Raw genomic sequence first — 19,001 nt, 5'->3', positions numbered from 1 at the left:
ATGAGTTCAGCATCCCGGCAGAGCTAGTCTATGAGCAGGGGTTTTGCGGTAGGAACCAAGTTGCTGGTGATGTCAAGAGGAAGTAGACAGTTTGATGTGCCTGGGGCTGGAAAGTCCCTTGAAGAGCAAGGAAGAATGACTTACAGCTTGACTGCATTAGACCAAGGTCTGACTAAGCCGCCACCCCAGCTACTGCCGGACCTCCTGTGTGTGTGGCTTCCCACATCCTGTCCTCATGTCCCCAAACCATTCTCCAGAGTCAGAATGACCTCCTAATGACGTCTTGTTTTCTCCTAGAAAGAAAAACACTTAACGTGTCTAGGAAGGCCTCACATGGTGTTCTCTAGTCCTGTGCTGCCATTTCCTCCTTCTCAATTAAAAATTGTATTTATTTGTGTGGGAGCATGTGACTGTGTGTGTGTTTCCGTCTATCTATGTGTCTGTGTGTCTGAATGAATGCAGGTATATGTATGGAGGCCAGAGGAGATCACTGGATACTTGAAACTGCAGTTACAGCATTGGGAGATGCCCACTTTGTTCCTGAGGCCTGCACTCCAGCCCGTTAGATTTTATATAGCAAGTGCTTTCAGCTGCTACACCATCTCCTCAGCCCCTTTAAAACGGTTTTGCTTGTTCTTATTATGTGCCCACATAAGTAACACAAATAAACACATTGATCATATTTAATTAGGCTTTTGTTTTGCTTTTTTGTTTTTTTTTTTTGAGACAGACCTTCACTGTTTAGCCTTGGCTGTCCTGGACTCACTTTGTAGACCAGGCTGGCCTCAAACTCACAGCAATCCGCCTGCCTCTGACTCTCTGAGTGCTGAGATTATAGGCCTAGGCCACCACACTCGTCTTAATTAGGCTATTCTTATACTATTATATACCAACTTGGCCTGTGTATTATGAAAATGTACCAAATAAAAACTTAATGTAACTGGAAATATTAAAATCATCTTAAGAGTGGTTTTCATTTTAAACTTTGGAAGTCACAAAAAGTGTGGTTCCTTTTCTAAAATCTCAGTGCCATGTTCCAAAAATGCTTTTATTTTGGCTGCAAGGATGTGATGGTTACCTAAGTGAAAAACAGGCTCGGGCAGATGCTGAGCCCCTGGACCATATCATTAGTATGCCAAGGCAATGATGCTCTTCAGTTTTTAGTACTTTCATTAACTAAACAATCATTTGCTGAAATTACACTTTTAAATTTCTATCATCTTTGAGATTTATCAGTTATATGTTCAGAGCAATCAGAAGTTCTTATACTTGTATGTTTTGTGAAACAGGTTCAAAGCCTATTTAAATTATTGATTTGGAAAATTCCTGCATAAGTTAGAATATTGTGGTTGCCTGGATTTTAATATGTAGGTGTGAGTTAAATGTTCACATAAAAGGAAGATAAATTATGAATGACATACTGAGAGCATTTGCTACGAAAAAATCAAACAAATGGAAATACTCTCCATTTTCTCAATATTCTTTTGTAAAAATGTTTCTGGAGTGAAGGAGAGGTGAACACACAGAACATGGGGGAGCTTAGATTCACAAGACCAAAACCTGTATGCCACCAAGGCTGACACATGTCATTGTCCGGACTCGCCTGGCACTCGGGGGACAGGGACAGGAGGATCAGGAGTTCTGAGGCAAGCCTGGGCTACATGGTCCGAGCCCGCAAGCCAGGCAGCAGCAAGAGTAGCATATCTATATAGCTTCACCAGCAGAAGCAAGTGAGCCCTGTTGAGGGGCGTCAGCACTGGGGACGTAGAATTACATGCAGCCCATGGTGCTGTTTTTAACTGCTCCAAAGCTACCTGGTCTGTGAAAAATATTTGAACACATAAGCTCCTCTCGTTTTCTGTTTAAAAGATCCATTCCCCTTTAGCTTGGAAGCCAGATCTAGTGTGTGCAATATTGCAAAGGGCAGTAGCCTCGCAGCTAAATGTCAGACTTCCCAGTTGTCAGCTCCATCACTCTGGGCCTTAGTTTCCCCATCTGTTAGTGGGTATGGGCACAAAATGTGTCCAGCAGTCCTTTGAGAACTGAATGAGCTAAGATATCCAAACATATTGGATTCAACCAGTAAAGTGCTTAACGATGGAAGCATGAAGACCTGAATCCATCCCCAGGACCAATATAAAAAGCCAGGCTTGGTAACCATGGTTGCAGTCTCGTGGTTGGGGAGAGAAACAGGCAGCTCCCTGGAGCTTGTGGCCAGCCAGTGTAGACTGCTTTAGGGAGTTCCAGACCAAAGAGAGCTCCTGCCTCAAAACGCAGGGAGAGTGTCACTGAGGGATGACACCCCAAGTCGTTCTCACACATGCATGTATGCCTGCTCCTGTGCCCACACAGACTCATCTGTAATTGCAGATGACACTATCTCCAAGTTCATCAAGCTGGGCTCCACCTTAGTCTAAGACTGTTTCTCCATACATGATTGCGACACCGGCTGTGTGACCCCGAGTCAGAGCAAAGGCATTCGTTCCGTTGCTTTATGAAACAAGCATGCTTTCCTGGTCCGGAAAAGACTACAATAATAATAACCATAGAAGCTCTGTTACTCTTCTCACAATACTCCGGCCACTCACCCCATTTTGGAGACCGCTGCCTTCCAGAGTTAAGGAGGGTGACTAACTTGACCTTGGTCTTCAGCCTGCCTGCGCCTCCTGCCTTTTCGGATTTCGCAGAGCCAGTGCACCCAAAGGAAAGGGCATGCTTGTGTTTGACAGCTAACCGTAGCCCTTGTAAGACAGAAGCCGTGAAGACTGTACAGAAACCCTGACGTGCCCGGCTTGTGAAGGTTTCTCACTCTTTTCACTGTGCTGGCTTTCTCTCTTTTCCAACAGTGGGATCTTTCTGCGCGTGCACGAGTTCTAACAATAACACCTACTGGTGTTTGCGCACCGTCAATGAGACGCACAATTTTCTTTTTTGTGAGTTCGCCACCGGCTTTCTGGAATATTTTGACATGAACACGGATCCTTATCAGGTAAGACCATATGTCTTCCCTTGGTGAGGGTGGTTGGACATGAGATTGCCAGACAAGTACTTAAGTCTGTTGTCCTGTGCTCTTTGTCCACAGCTCACAAATACTGTGCACACAGTAGAACGGGGCATTTTAAATCAGCTACACATACAGCTGATGGAGCTCCGAAGCTGTCAAGGATATAAGCAGTGCAACCCAAGACCCAAGAGCCTTGACCTTGGTAAGAAAAAAACATTACTTCTTTCTGTCCTATTTAGATAATGCTTTGTGTTATCAAGATTTCCATGGATAAGCACGTAGTTTAGGGTACCTAAACTATATGTTTACAAGAAGCTCTGTAAACGGTTCCAAACATAATTTGATCTCTAAGTCTCTTACTCTGGCTAGAGCAGCAAGAAACTGAATTTATTGAAGATTTGGGAAATGGACCCCTCCAATGTCTTGCACCTGTCCATTCTATCAGAAAGCCTTGGGTTTTGTCAGAAGCCTCTATGGGAAGGTGAGGTCGAGGCTTTGGGGGTTTTTTGCCATTGCCCTGAGTAGTCCTAAGGACAGCAGAAGCTCTTCTTATTACAGCTGCTTGAGACAGACACACAGAGCCCTGCTTTTGCTTGTCCACATTTGCAACCCTCCACCCCTATCTGCACCCCTGCCCAAGACAAGGGGACTCTATTTCTTTTACCGCTATCTCCCATTTGAAAATAGGAATATTTAGGAAGCTCATTAACTTGGACTCTGAAACCTCACTGGGAAGGTCACCATCCTGCTGGGTGAGCCTGACTTCCTCTCCCCTTTGGCTTATGTAGATGTGGCTCTTTGTACTGTTTTCTCAGCCTTTGCCTGGCTAATGAAAAAAGTCATTGTCTGTATCATTTCTGTAGAAATGTAAATGTCAGCTATTCATAGTAGGGCAGGAAAAAAAGAACTAGAGATGGCCCTGACATCCCTCTAGGATGACAGGCTAAAGTCACAGGCATTGGAAAGCAGTTTCCAGGAGACCCTCACAAGTGACAGAAGCTCTTACTGTACAGAGCTGAGGTTGATCTCCAACTTGCTGTGTAGCCCAGTGTGGCCAATCTCTCAAATGTTGAGAATATAGGTATACGTCACGATATCTGGCTTGCAAGAGCACTCCCTCCCTCCTTGCCCCCACCTCTCTCTGAGTTCGATTATATGCACACATCTCTGTCTGTATATGAGCTTAAGCACATGAGTGCAATGCCAGAAGAGGCCTGGATAGAGTGTCATTATCCTCTGGAGCAGGAGTTACAGGCAGCTGCAAGCCACCCGCCCTGACGCTAGAAACCAAGCTCTGGTCCCCTGGAAGAGCGCTATACACTCTTATCCAGTGAGTCATTTTTTTTTTCCATCCCAGATGGAGCATACTGACTGCAACCAGGTCTCAACTTGTGGCTTGTTTGTCATGTGTAGAGATGTCGTCCCTAGCAATCAAATGACAGCCCTTTGGCCATGTCACTTTGTGTTAGCTACTTCTTCGTTGCTGTGATAAAACACCACTGTGAAAAGTCACTAATGGAAGAAAGAGTTTGTTTTCGTTTGTGGCTGCAGAAAGCTAAGAGTTCGCCCTGCTAGGGAAGCGCGGTAGCAAATGGTGGGCGAGGTGGTTGGAATAGGAAGCTGAACCTCCAGCAAAAACCAGAGAACAGCAAGTGAGGCGAGATTATCAATACACGAAGCCCACACCCAGTGACATGCTTCTTCCAACCTGGCTCCATCTCCCAAAGGTTCCATAACCTCCCCAAACAGCTCCTCCAACTGGAGACCAGGTGTTGAAACCTCTGAATTGATGGGACACCACAGACCTGAACGGAGAAATGAGGTTCTTCTCCCAAAATGATCAACCCATTTGCGTGTCATTTCCTCCACTGTAGGATCCTCGATCCAGCAATGCATATCATATAAGAAAGTCCCAGGAGGGGTCACACCTCACTTCTCCACCAGCACCCAGGGAAAAATAGCCAAGCAAGAATTAGGCCTGCAAAGCACGTATTTTGGCCACGTAGTTCATTTAGCTTAAAGCTTTGGAAATATCCCATTTGTGTACTGACCGTCCCAGAAATCAAAGAAAGAAAACAAGGAAAGAAAAAGAGGGATGAAAAGAGGAAAATCCAACGTGAAAAAAAAAAGGGGGGGGGGGGGCCTGGGATCTAAGCCAAACTATTAGAGGCAACTAGAAATATTACACACAGCCATCACTCCCAAAAAGACTATGGCTCCATAACTCATTGGTGATGACTGACTTAACAGCTCCACTGTAAGGAATGTGATAGGCAAAATGATAGGCCAGGTGGGGCCTAGTGAGTGCTATTCACTTTAAGTGGATCTCACCAGCTTCTAGACTCTTCCTGCGGGAGACTGTTACTGGCCTTGTTTTTCAAACATCCCTCCCCTGAAAAAAAAAAAAAATACTAATTTTACTCAGAATTACACGAACTTCTGAAGACACCTTCGCTCTGCTTTCTTGTCATCACCCACCCATTTTTTTTCTTCTTTTAACAATTTTTTTTTTTTGCCTTTAAAGCCTTTTTATTCTTAGCAACTCAGTCCTTTTGAGACTAATTACTAGACTGCCTCCGTCGGATTTTCAGTGCTGCCTGTATTTAACACTGTGTTTCTTTCTAGGATTTAGATGTATTCGTGGGAACTGCGCAGTGAAAGGGTCTGTGAGTTCTAGAGCTAACCAATTCCTCTTGTATTTCCCTATATCAGGAACTAAAGATGGAGGAAGCTATGACCTACACAGGTATTCACTTTTTTTTTTTTTTTTTTTTTTTTTTAATTTTCAGCAGCTTCTTTCCCATAATTGCATGATCTGTTATGTCGGTCGGCTAGTTTCTGTTCTCACCATCTCCCACAGAGCAGAGCAGAGGTTCTGGTGCATGTGTGTTGTAACGGTGTCTTCATTCCCATGAGTCCCTGGCTCCAGGCTCCTCATTCTGCTTCCAATCAGTTCAACTGCACCCCATGAGACGCCTCTCTTAGCATTTGCTCTCTCCTATGCATGCCGTGGCTGTTTGCTTGTTGATGATGCTTCGAAGCAAGGAATGCTGGGAGAATGGCCTCTGGGAGAGTGGGGATTGATTTCATTTGTTTTGTTTACACAACTGGGTTGAGAGGCTGCATGGGACTAAGAGAGAGGTTTTGTTTGTTTGCTTGTTTGTTTTGTTTTGTTTTCATTTAAGCATACTGCCAATAATTTTTTTAAAAGGTCAAAGGGAAATTTTGAGAATATTTTTGATGCTGAAGTCAGAGGGAACAAAGAACTTCCTTGTCATCAACTTTGTTGGTAAATACAGTGGTGTTAAGAAAAACTCAGAAGGCTCTGCAGGGTGAAGGGGACTGAAGAGACGGTGCTAGGGGTTAGGGACAGGGTATTTAGTGTCAAACAGCAAGTTCCTAAAATATAAAAGAACAATAGTCCCAATGCATGAAGCTTCACAAATAGCTCTTACCTTCACATCTCTCCCCTCTATCCCACATTTTTGCCTCCTACTTGGAGGAGGCTATACAGCCGGAAGCTTGTCCACTGATCATCCAGAAATGTCAGCCATTGCTGATCTTTTACCCTGAGCCTCAGCTTTGGAGGATTTATCTGAACTGTGCTAGTTTGGGGGTGTGTACTGCCCTCGCCATCTGTGCTAAAGGGACGAGGAGGCTTTGATGTGTCCCAACTCCAATCTGTGCATTTCTTGCTTACATTGCTACTTTCTACCAAAGCAGGATGAATTAATTGGCAACACCCACACTGATACCTCCTCGGAGAATCAAAAGATTATTGCCATCCCAAGGCACCCTGATCACACCTCTGACCTCTCCCACCAACCTCCTGGGCCAGGGTCTCACATGCTTCCCTGCAGAAGGAGCTCATTGCTCCAGAGAAGCCAAATGGCATCATGGGAACAAAGAAAGCTGAGATATTGGGGCCATTTTGTGGTTGTTCCTCCATCTGCCCCCATACCATGCCATCCGCTAGTCAACATTTATAAATAAGATATAGCAGAGCCTACTCTTAAGCCAGCCTTCCCAGGTATGGGCTGATGAGGCACCATCCTCGCCACCTGAAGTGAGTCGCCTGCTTCCCAATGTGTTAAGACATTTCCAAAGGATGGCACTGTAAACGGTCCTAACATTAAATACGGACTTTACAGTTACTTTATGGTAATCCCAATTTACACTCAGGGATATTCAGTCTTCTGTCTATTGCTGGTGTCATGAAAGATGTTAAAGAGTGTAAGTAGGTTAGCTAAGGCACGTACCTGGCCAGAACTGAATCACAGTTACTCCCCATGGCAAAATGAAGACATCTAGACAACTCTGAAACGAAGGAAATTTGATTTCACTTTGAGTGTAATCAAATGACAAACATCTCTCTCACACCACTCTCCCCTCAAAATTAACTGTATGATGACATACACCTGTAATCCCAGCCCAAAAGAAAAAAATAACTTAGGACAGCCAGATGTTAAACAATTAGAAATTGGAAACCTCAACATAGCATCGTAGAAAGCATATCTTGGACAAAGCAGACTACAGAGCTTCAGAGAGTAGTCTTTTCCCTCCTTGCCCTTGTGCTATCTGCACATGAGGAGGGGGCAAGCAGACTGCTTCTCTTGTCACATTTCCCTTGTGCGACTAGACCAGAAAGCAGCACCATGACTCGGGAAGTAAACTCTGTCTTTCGTAAAAGCAAAAGCTCTTAACGATGATGCAGTGTGGAGTAAGGATCAACAGGTCCAGCGGGACCTTTATTCTTCCCTTTGTACATGAACGTCATTTCTGCTGCCGTGCTGTGATGTCCAAGAAGAGGTCTTGGCAATGTGGCTAAGGGCCCAATGGCTGAGGGGCTGCTGGGCAGTTCATGGAAACTTTGTTGGGTAGGTCAGCGGCCTGGTCCTGTGTACTCAATCCTGTAGGCCATAGACTGCGGTGAGATCTACCCTTGACCACTCGCCTCTATCCACACTGGAGCTGATTCTTCTTCCTCCAGAGCAATAGCTAATACTGAATATGGCTGTGGGTGGCACAGTTGTTCATCTCCATGGTAACACCAGGCTGCCTATGGTTTTAATCCCAGTCCTGCTGCGTGACAAGCTCCAGGAACTGATGGCGCTTGTCAGTAAACAGAATACGGGGTACAAAGCAAAACTCGTTCTGAAACGTAGATTAATATATTTCACAAGTGCCACCCAGAAAGGATGGTGACTCAGCTTGAAAGCAAGGTGTATTCGGAAGTTCTCTTTAGTGGTTTCTTGACCTTTTTGTTTCCAGGGTGGGGTGAGCCTTATCTTAAAATGAAATCATTTACGTTTATTCTAACGACTTGCTTTTCAGAACAAAGCCAGCCACGTGTTGGCTGTCTGAAAAAGAAGCTTCATGATAGCCTGATAGAAAAGTATGGTTTTGTGAGCTGAGAAGCGGCAGAAGCCAGGGCAGTATGAAGACGCCTTGAACTCTTTAATCAGTGATCTCAGAGGACAGTCTTGAATATCCAGTCCTCCTGTCCCTCCTTCAAAGTGCTTCAAAGTTTATACCATGCTGGGGATTGAACCTGGGGCTCCTGTGTATGCTGGACAAGCACCCCATCAACTGGGACACATCTCTACCCTAATGCCTGATACTTTTAGTTTTTTTTTTTTCATATAACTTAGCATTTACAGAAAAGCTATTGGAATAGATCCAAGAAATTTTACCCCGTTTGCTTCTCGTCTCTCATCTCCTCTCTCTCTCTTATCATACACTGTTTCTCTATCAGTTCTGAGCCATTTGTAGGCATCATATCCCTCTGTGTAGAAATGTTTTACGATGTACTTCCTCCCAACATTTTTGCACACGACTGCTGTCCATTACCTAAAGCGAGGTCATCGGCATTAACCAGCGGCATTACCTAGTCCACATGCCATAGGCACGTGTTGCCAAATGTCTATAAGCTCATGTTTATGGGGTTTGGTTTCTAGGCCAGGATTCAATCCAGAATCATACATCATCCAGCCGGTTAGTTGTTCGTAAAATGATGTTTGTCTCCAGTTCTTACAACTAGAAGGGAGTCGTCTGTTTGGAGCAGGTCTGGTATAAAAACCCCGCTCTGCCCAGGGATATGGTCTCTGGAGCTTTGTTATTCGGCTAATGTGCTTTTTGCTGCGCTAGTCCACCCTACAATTGCCGATCTTCCTCTTTAACGAACAGCCCGTTATACTAGCTTTTCCTGGCAGTTGTGATCTTTGCCTGATTGTTCACCGTGCTTGTTTGATCTTGTCTGGCGCTGAGCGAACAGTCCATCACTGAGCCCCACTGCAGCCAGGAGTTATTCATTATTAATGTGATGTCTACAAATGGATCTTTTGCCACCTCCATCATTTCTCCTGTGCTTCCCAAATCGTGCTTGACCATGAAGACGTGGTTTCCCTCCTCATCTACCCGGCCATTTGTGTAAGGATAGAGCAAAGCTTTTCCTTTTTCTCTGGACGTCCTTTTCCCATCACTATTGTAATGGCCACAGTGTCCCAGCGTAGGTCCCTAGTGTCCCTTCTAGTCCTCTGTGTGACTCTGGAAAGTTCCCCATTGTTCTTGAACACTTCATTGCTTGACACCCTGAAATATGTCCAGTGTCATCTTATGTTTTTGTCACCTAACATTTAAAAGCAGCCATTTCTGGGCACCAGTTTTGTTTTGTTTTTTTGAGAGCTCTGGACTTGATATGGGCACAAGTTCTGCGGAGGTGTCTGTGTACCAGTGTCCGTCCCTCTACAAATGTCTCCCGAGCCCACTAAATCCTCCAGTGTGATATCAGCTTGTCCTTGATCCTAACGAGGTACTTTTAGGATATCCCCACGGGAAGAGAGACAGACTTTGAAACCATCATTATGCTACAGAAACCACCATCGACTTTTTTGTTAGTGCTGTTGCCATTACTGAGAACTGGATTTGTCAAAACGAGTTGTGAGCATCTATGAGAGGCTTGGATGTTTTCTTTCTCATTAGATATATGAATCAGTTGCATTATATTAATAGATCTGCTAAAAAAAAAAAAAAACTTGTACTCAAGGACTAAGTTTCTTTGGGTCGCTGTGCATGCTTTTCTTAATATAATATTGAATTCTTTTCAATAAGTGTTATAAGGCACTTACTTATATTTACCAGCAATATCTACCTATTTTCTTTCTTCTGTTGGTGATAGCACCATTACTCAAATATGGTTTTAGTTTCTTATGGTAGCAAGAAACTGTAGCAATCTGCTGCCACAACTCCGAACAACCTGCATTTATGCATCTCAGGGCTTAGGGGAACTCTGTTTCTATGTCCCTTCTGGCTGTATCTATTCCTTGTCCCCTGCCCCATCTTTGGTGCCCCCAATACAAGCATCTATTCTTCCTCACTCTGCCTCCATCCCTTCCCACGAATTCCGGGGTCACACCTCCTGCTCTGACTCCGCTCTTTCTCTCCATTTCCATCTCCCTTTCCTAAGGACCCCAGGATTATCTTGACTTCACCTGAACATTACCCCGTCAAGACCCATGACCTTGTCACACTTGGAAGATCCCTTTTGCCTCCTAGAGCGATGCCCACAGCTTCTGAGGATTTGGGTGTGGACATCTCTGAGGGTAGAGGAAGCCACTGCTCTGCCTTACTCTATTCTCAGGGTTAGGCTTGCTTCACCAAAGGTGTCCTGACGGTTCCTCTTCCTTTCTGTTTTCTAGAACAGTGTGGAGAGCATCGTGGCTCTAGATGGGAAACCATGTGGGTTTCCTAGGAAACCATGTGGACCAGATGCTTCTTCACTGGGTGTTTTCTAAATAACCTCTTCTTTGATGGAAATCGCTCCATTTCAACTTTCTCTCTGCTAGGTCAGCCCCAGCAAGCTGCTTCCTGAGCAGTTATTAAGCGTTTGCCACTAGCGAACTTGGATGAAGAGAGGGTTGAGGTGACATGAAGAATTGCATGGTGTCACCAGCATCTTCCCCTATTCAGTCTTCTTTCTATTGCTTGAAACCCACTCAGTGGGGACCCTCTTTTAGCCATTGTCTCCTCTCATTTGACAGAGGGGATACATTAACTTCTCAAGCCAATTTCCTGTGGAGCAGGGCTCTGAATATTCTATGCAGTATGCTGTGTCCATTTAATACCATGTATCCATTTAAAATGTGAAGAAGCAGCTGGGTGGCAGTGGAGCAAACCCTGCCTCAAGAGGCAGGCGGATCTCTGTGAGTTCGAGGCTAACCTTGTCTACTGAAAGCTAGCTTCAGGACAGCCAGGGATACACAGAGAAACCCTGTCTCAAAAAGCCAACAAAATAAAATAACTGCTTGGCTTAAGAAGCAGGAAGTCTCTACGGTGTAAAAACATGTCACTCAAAAGTCCAAATCAATAGGCATCTTCTGTTTCAAACCTTTAACAGTATTCTTGAACATTTCATCTACCCCTAAGACCAGGAGCCAAGCCCCAAGGGTCTGTTCCTGTCCCAACCAATGAAACACCTTGAGCCCTGTGTGGTCCACCTGCCAGCTGTGTGCAAGGCCTTCCGTGGGGAAATCTTCCCCATGATCATGTCTGTCTCTCTGATTTTCCTCCACAACAGCTCTTGTCAGCGTTACGTGACTGAATAGGTACAGGAAAAAGCACATTTAGACTTGGACCATCTCCACATTGCTGCAGCCCTGCCCTGTCCACTCAGGTCAGGCACGACACTAGTCCCTCAAGGTGGCACACGTAAAGGTGGCTCTAAGGGTGCTCCAGAACATGCTCTTCCTTATCGCAGCCCATCTGAGCTGTCTTGGGGGAGGGCCTTCTTCTGTTAGGTGTCCGTGTATTGCACCTTTCATCCTCTGTCCTGTCTTCCTCATGAAGATGGTTGCTCCCCTCACCCCTGCGAAACTTACCAAGGGTTTCATTCCTTCCGGTTAGTTGCCCTTGTTTTCTTGTGGTTTCAAGCTGGTTTCCTACAGCCTTGAGACCTGAAGGAGGGCTTGTCTGACCGTAGGATTCTTGGTGCAGACTTTATTTTCTTACCCGCAAAGCTTCACGCCCAGAGCCACTGCACTGCAGTTTTCCGTCACTTCGTGGTTAATTTTTTTTTTTTTTTTTTTTTTTTTGCAGGGATACTTTTTTAAAAATTCTTGTTTTGTATATTCTTTCAGAGTAATTTTGTGTAGATTTAGCTTGCTTTTATTTTATTAATTTGGAGATTTTACAAGATTTCTGGTTTAAGGGATGGTCTGGTTAAAGGGTTATATCAATATAACCCAATTTACTACGATCCTACCATCGAATTACTAGGGGCTAGGGAAGTCATCGGCCTTCCCGTGGACCTGAAATGTCTCCGGTTTTGTTTCCCTCTTCTCTCCCGGGAAGCATCTTTCTCCTCTCTTTGTTTCCTTTCTCCCTGGAGCAAGCCATACAGAGATTATCAGCTTGAACCCCTTGCAGTACCCTCCCGTGCCGTCGGTGCCCTGACTCAGCAGGACCCTTGGCAGTATCTCACACTTGAGGATGGCATTTCTTTCCAGGCACCCTCAAATCAACCTTGAGTCCTGTCCCCACTTCTCTTCCCTACTTTTTTCCCTAAGGCTGGTACCAGAGTGTGGTCTACAACTCTGCTGGGGTTTGGTATCCATTCTTTTTTTTTTTTCCAGCTTCCAGATGACCTGAAGATCACAGACGTCTCTCTTATGGTTTCATCAAAGTTGTGGGTTTTGTGTGGTCTCCCTGGCTTTTCTTGTTGCTACATAGCTTTGTGAGGAATTCATTTCACTACTCTAGGATCCCTTTTTCTAAATTTCATCTGAGCCCCAGTGGTGTGCTGACAGACAGAAAGCTGGTATGCCCTGTGAACTCGTAAAATTCACTCACACAAAGGCTTCCTGGAAGCATACGTCCCTGAAGGACAATGTATGCGAAGAAACATTTCTGCGCCACATCTAACTTGAAGAGCTTCAAATTCAGATTTGTTTTTGCCCTGAGTACCAAGAAATATAAAATAAAAATATTGTGCTCAGCATTTGCCTATTAAATTAAAATACCTTGTTGTCTACCCAGTCACCTGGAAACCTGAGAGGATACATGGCTTTGTCCTGTCACTGTTCTCACTCTGAAGAGCTGCAGGACTCAGGTGAATAGGCTCTGTCCCTGCATCAGGCGGAACAGTGTCACTCCCACACCAGCCATGCTTATACACAGAGGTTTTTACTTACTTGATAGCCCTTCCTGTTTTTATCTTAAGGACAATAGTCCATGTTTTGAGGCTGTCCTCGAACTCTGTGTAGCCAAGGATGGTCTTGAAATTCTCATCTCCTGCCTCCCCCTCCGGAGTGCTGTGAGTATGTGCACCTGGCTTTATGTGGTCTAGAGATCAAATCCCGTCTTTTGTGCATGCCATGCAACATGCTAACAACTAACTTATACTCCCAGTCTGCTCCTTTTCTAATTGTTTATCGTCCCTCAATCACTTCTGTTTGCAAAGATCACTCTTCAGCAGTCAAATACTAGTAGAGAATGCTTTTCAATATTACATTTCAAGTTAACTTACAAAATAGTTCCATTGCTCATCCAGTTGAGTCAAAAACATTCTGTTGCGCTAATGAGGTCCCTTGGTTTCTCTTCCCACAGAGGACAGTTATGGGATGGATGGGAAGGTTAGTCGGTCCAGTGTTGCTCCAGACACCGACTGGCAAGGCCTGGAGGAGTTGTCCGGTGTAAGCGACCGCATGGATGAGGACAGACATAACCCTAGACTGAGTCTGGAGGAGTGGGCTAATGACCTGACAGCTGTGCATAGAGTGTTTGCGCCGCTGAGCAGCCACTCTGAGCGAAACAAAGCAAACGGGACTCCAGCTGCTCAGAGAGGTAGCTTCCCAGTCACCTCTGCTGAGCTCTTGGTGCCAGCAGAGATGGCCTCTGCAGAGTCAGGCGAAGACCCGAGTCATGTGGTTGGAGAAACACCTCCTTTGACCTTGCCAGCCAGCCTCCAAACCCTGCATTTGACCAGACCAACACTAAGTCCAGAGAGAAAACTTGAATGGAATAACGACATTCCAGAAGTGAATCATTTGAATTCTGAACACTGGAGAAAGAGTGAAACTGAAGAACAGACAGGATGGGAGGAGACCCATCACCTTGAAGACAACATCAGTGGTAATGGGATGACAGAGCTGGTGCTCCAGCCTACCAGCCAGCAGCAACGAAAATATCCCCAGGATGTGGAGCCGGAAGAGGATGCTTTCGAAGATCAGTTGCATCCTCTCGTTCATTCTGACAGGACTTCCGCTCATCAGGTGTCCGATGTGCGCAGTGAGGAGCAGCCTCTTCATTCCAGCCACACACAGAAAATGGAGAAGAATGGCCCAAAGGAGTGGGCACCAAATCCAGAGGGCAGTGCCTCCTCTCCGCTCACCTCTGCTTAGATCAAAGTTGCTTAAGCATGATATTTCTTCCTATGTTTTGATTAGCAAACTAGTGGTGGCAATCGTAGGTTCCCAGCATTCTGAGCATCCCTGGGTACCTTGGCACAGTAGAAATCACTGTGCACAAGCACAGGTACTGCTCCCGCACTGACGGACTCATTGTAATTCACTATTTCACCAAGAAGATGGGGGGGGGCATTTCTGTTCTGTTGCTTTGTTTTTGTTTTTTTTTTTGTTTTTTTTTTTTGGTACTAAAGCAGTATTATCTTCTGAATATTGTAGAAACATGCGTAACTAAAGTCTATCCAGTCAAAATGGCTAGAATCGTGCCTTTGTAAGTTTTAAAAGCTTGACGCCCTCGGTGGCTCTGTCAACACATCTCCCTGCCTGCGTAACGAAGTTGGGATTCATTTCTAACCACTGGAATTTTTCAGTATCATCATCAATGATTTTGCACTTTGAGTTTGGAATACGTGTCTGCTTGGTTGATAGTGTTATTATTAAAAGAAAAAAAAAAGGCTTATCAGAATCACACTGTTTATCCTAGGCGGGACAAAAGAATAGCTCTCCATTGATGACACACAGTATGGATCACATATTGTTTAATGTATGCTTTTCCAGAAAACACTGCATGTATTTTACCTCGACGTGCTAAAATCGATTAGCAGAAAGGCATGGCTCACAATGTTGGTGGTAAAAAAAAAATAAATAATGAGTGAAAAGCAATAAACAAAACAAAAATTACCTGCTTTCTTTGTGCTTACTAAATGCTAACACTGCTAAAATTTGATTACCTTCTTGAAAGAAGGAAAAGGACAAAGCCTATTTTATTTTAACCTTCATCATTTTTTTTTTCTTCTTTTGGTTAATAAGCTTAAGCGTTGAGAAAGCATGTGTAGTTTTGACTTTCTATAAGACAATTTTAATAAACTAAAATCACAAATGCTGTAAACCTTAAATGTACCAGAATGGAGATTAACTTCATAAACGTTGTATTATTTGATTATTTTTAAAACTGTCACCAAGCTCTGATTTTTCTAAAAGACATCGTTCAAAACTGCTTTTGAAAATCTGTATCCTTGATATAACCCTATTTCAATTGGACTTTTAGAGACCAGTTGAAGGATTACCTCATTGAGAACTTTCAGTGTCCTCTTCAGTTTCGCAAGATCTTGTTGATATTGTTGTTTAGCTCAACAGTGGCTTTCTTTTTAATTTTAGGGAATTCAAACATGTAGATAAGTTATATTTTTCTTTAAGTGTTTAAAGTGAACACTTTTCAAGAAAATTTAATGTGGTATAGTTGAATCCTCAGTAATTTTAAGTCTTTATCATAGAGTCTGTACATATGTTAAAGCTAACTAGCGCTTTATCAGATGTGGGTGCCATCTTCTGAATGACAGAATAAACATATTTATGGTCTAGAATGATGTACTTTGTAAAGAGATTTCAAGGTATTAGGAAGCATACTATGTTTTTTTTTTTTAATCCTATGTAATACTCTGTGATACTTTTATAGAACAATTCTGACTTCAGGAAAGTCTAGAAGCAACATTTCTTGAAATAAAAGGTGTTGAAACTTTTTCCTTGTTTCAGAGAAATGAACTGAAGCCAGCTTTTGCGGTCCACACATTCGTCACAAGTTAGCTTGAGTCCAGTTCTCACCTCACATGAGCGAGCGTTAGCCACGCGTGTCACACTGCCCCCACAATCCACGTCTTAGAGATCGTTTGTGGGCTAGTGCCTTTCTGAGTGTGCCTCCTTGCAATCCAGGAGGATGAGGCACAGCATTTCTGTATACACCTGAGAACCTGCGAAGGCCCCAAGACTTCGTCTTCACTATATTGAAATACGGATTAACTTTTGGGCAAGGGGCCCCACACTGATAGTCCTCTGTGGAGCTTTGTAAACCCCTTTATGGTCCTCGGCGGCACACATGTAGTTTTCTAAAGAAAAGCAAGAAAACACAGCCATGAGCAGCACCTTAAGAGTTTAGAGGGAACCGTGAGCTCCAGGGCAAACCTAACTGTCCACTAAAACCATTGTGTGGAAAATCTCTTAAAAAGGCCTTCAGGTAAGAAATTAAGAATCTATGAAATGTCTCGATTAGAGGTTAGAAGAGAGAAAGGAGGAAATAGTGAAGATTCAAAGACTTACCCATTGGTCCTTAAGGAGTCCATACATAGCATCATGAAGAGGAAGCAAGGTCAAAGGGCATAGTGTTCAGAAGTGCATCTTTGCTCCACACTTCCTTTTTTGAAAACTGAGGCAAGTTGTATATACGAAAAGGAGTCTGGTCTGTGTGATAGTTCCATTAGCTCATGTTCTGCCAGATCTCTCCTTCACCTTCATCTCAGCGACCTTCCCAGTCTTCAATAATCATTATTCTATTTTCCCATCAATTTTTTTTTACATTTCTACATATGACAGAGAACCTTCAGCGTGTGCCTTTCTTCTTGTTCCTTTTCTGTAAAATGTGCTTAGGCCACATGCTGGCATCCCGAGAAAACTCTGGGTACAATTTGCTAAATAGTCATCCAGTCTACATCATGCAAAAAGGCTGTGTGTCTCCAGAGCTATGTTTCAAGCCTGTTTCAAGAGATCAAAGCCTTAGAGGTTGCCTGCCCTGGGTATCTTGTTGATCAACACGGCCCATTCCCTGCTTGCCATGGACTTCAGAGATGAGGTGAACCAGCTCTTCTATGCTTCTTCCATTTAAGCAGACACATGTGGGTCATAGAAGCATTTACTGCACACACACATGGTCAGAGAAGGGGAAAAATACATAGTAGGATTCCATTTGATAAAGCCTTATTTGGTAAGGAAAAAAAAAAGTGAACGTGACATTCAAAGAGACCTAAACCATTCTGAGGTGGTAGCTCGGATGACAGAACGTGTGGCTAGCATGCACAAACTCTGGGGCGAATCTCCAGGGCTGCACACACGCCGTGGCAGTGGGTACCCAAAATGTACCACCTCCACTTGGAGGTGGAGGCAGGAGGAGTAGAATCCCAAGGTCTTCCTCAACTTCATGGTGAGACTGAGGAAATGAACAAAAGAACCAGCGTAAAATCATTTTGAACCCTCTAACTTTTGTGAGGTTAGGAAGCCCCCACAAACCTCTCTCAGACAACTATTTACAGAAACAAAGGCTTTTAATTAACAATGGCAACTCCTCAGCATGTGTGCTTTCTTTCCCCCCTGAGCATCTGTGACCTCCAAAGACCCATCCCAGCTCCTGCTATTCCTGAGAGCTGTCAACACACCACCATTTTCAAACTATACCTGAGGCCATCTTGGTCTTCTCTAGAAGGGGTAGTGTAGTGGGCAGGGCTGGGGGTTTGGCCACTGTTCAAGTTCTCAATGGAGTTGAATTTTTTTGGGGATTTCCAGAGTCTATTTTACCAGACAACACATCCTTGGATGGCAAGCAAGATCCCCAAACAAAATATCATGTGCTCCACCCTGAGTTTTCGTGGCCCTTTGACCCACAAAGCCGCTGTTAGGAGCTACAGTTGTCCTCGAAGGACTAACCATGGCTTCTCCCAATTCCCAGCCCATCCCACACTGAAGAAGCACCCTACTGTGACCTCGCCCATTGTTCTAGGGAGCTAGTCTTTCTCTTCCCTGTGCTGCTGAGGACTTTGCCAGCACAGTATCTTGGGCCTTCAAGAAACATATGAAGCTGTACAAAGCAAATGGAGAGACGGACCTTTAAAAACCAGACCCTTGCTGTTAGAGACATCACACAGAGGCAACAAGCTAAGGGCTGTCAAGCCGACACATGAACTGTGACCAAAAATACTGCTTTTTACCAGCTTTCCTAGTCCTCAAACCAGGGAACTTCCAGGTTCAGAATCTGTACCCTCCCTCCTCTCTTCACTCCACAAACCCGACAAAGCCGGTTCAGAGAGGGAGCGGAACCAGTTTGATTCTAGTAGAGTTTTCTAGCAGCAGAAGAAAACTAGACTTCCCAGGTCGGGGCCAGCATTCTCTGAAGTCAGCAGGGAAGTGGAGCAGCTGCTTTCCACAATGAACACTAGATGGCGCTTGAGCACAGCTAAAAGCATCTTCCATCCAGGGCAAAGTTTTTTCTAAAGTAACTGTGCTTGCTCTCCTGTATTTGACAAGAACATATGTTTTGGTCCCCTGGCAGCCAGTCCGGAACTGCACTGGGCTGGACTGGGGTTCTCTTAGGCTCACTTTTTTCACGGAGTGTTAGGCTACTAAAGAGATGTTCAGAGGTCAGAACACGGAGCATAGGCGTAGCCTCTCTCCTCTCTGTTACCCACTGCCACACATGTGACACAGCAGCCGCATCTGCACCACCTCTGGGGACAGTGCTCATTTCTTAAAGCACCCCCCTCCGTGTGTGTGTGTGTGTGTGTGTGTGTGTGTGTGTGTGTGTGTGTGTGTGTGTGTGTGTATTTGGGTTACAGGAAATGTAAGCAGTCAGGGAGAAATCCTGTTTCTTTACTCTACACACCATGGCCATTTTGAACAGCTGCTAAAAATCTTCCAGCATCAAACCGGTTCTACCCAATCCTTGAACCAGCTTTGTTGGGCCTGCAGGTCGGGGAGGGGAGGGAGGGAAGGTACAG

The 19,001-nt window shown here is 44.5% G+C and overlaps 1 protein-coding gene and 1 non-coding gene across 4 annotated transcripts in view; one reads left to right on the top strand and one right to left on the bottom strand.

Moving 5' to 3' along the window:
- Nucleotides 1-15,963, top strand: part of Sulf1 (sulfatase 1) — a 122,171-nt gene extending 106,208 nt beyond the window's left edge. For 2 of the 3 annotated variants that reach the window (XM_055603548.1, XM_055603549.1), the window contains 4 exons: nt 2,847-2,989; nt 3,083-3,206; nt 5,717-5,750; nt 13,607-13,707. In XM_055603548.1, coding sequence (XP_055459523.1) covers nt 2,847-2,989; nt 3,083-3,206; nt 5,717-5,750; nt 13,607-13,637 — 332 coding nt within the window. In that variant the 3' untranslated portion in view covers nt 13,638-13,707. Of the gene's footprint in view, nt 1-2,846; nt 2,990-3,082; nt 3,207-5,716; nt 5,751-13,606 lie in introns of all 3 variants that reach the window. The other variant, XM_055603550.1, reaches the window with a different exon arrangement.
- Nucleotides 15,964-18,614: 2,651 nt separating this feature from the next.
- On the bottom strand, nt 18,615-18,742 carry LOC129673795 (small nucleolar RNA SNORA17). The gene has a single exon (XR_008719724.1). It is a non-coding gene; the product is annotated as a small nucleolar RNA SNORA17 (small nucleolar RNA).
- Nucleotides 18,743-19,001: the final 259 nt, after the last annotated feature.

This window comes from Psammomys obesus, unplaced genomic scaffold (assembly GCF_907164565.1).
Source record: "Psammomys obesus unplaced genomic scaffold, mPsaObe1.curated_primary_1811, whole genome shotgun sequence".
NCBI lineage: Eukaryota > Metazoa > Chordata > Mammalia > Rodentia > Muridae > Psammomys > Psammomys obesus.
This window is presented reverse-complemented; position numbering and strand designations above follow the sequence as displayed.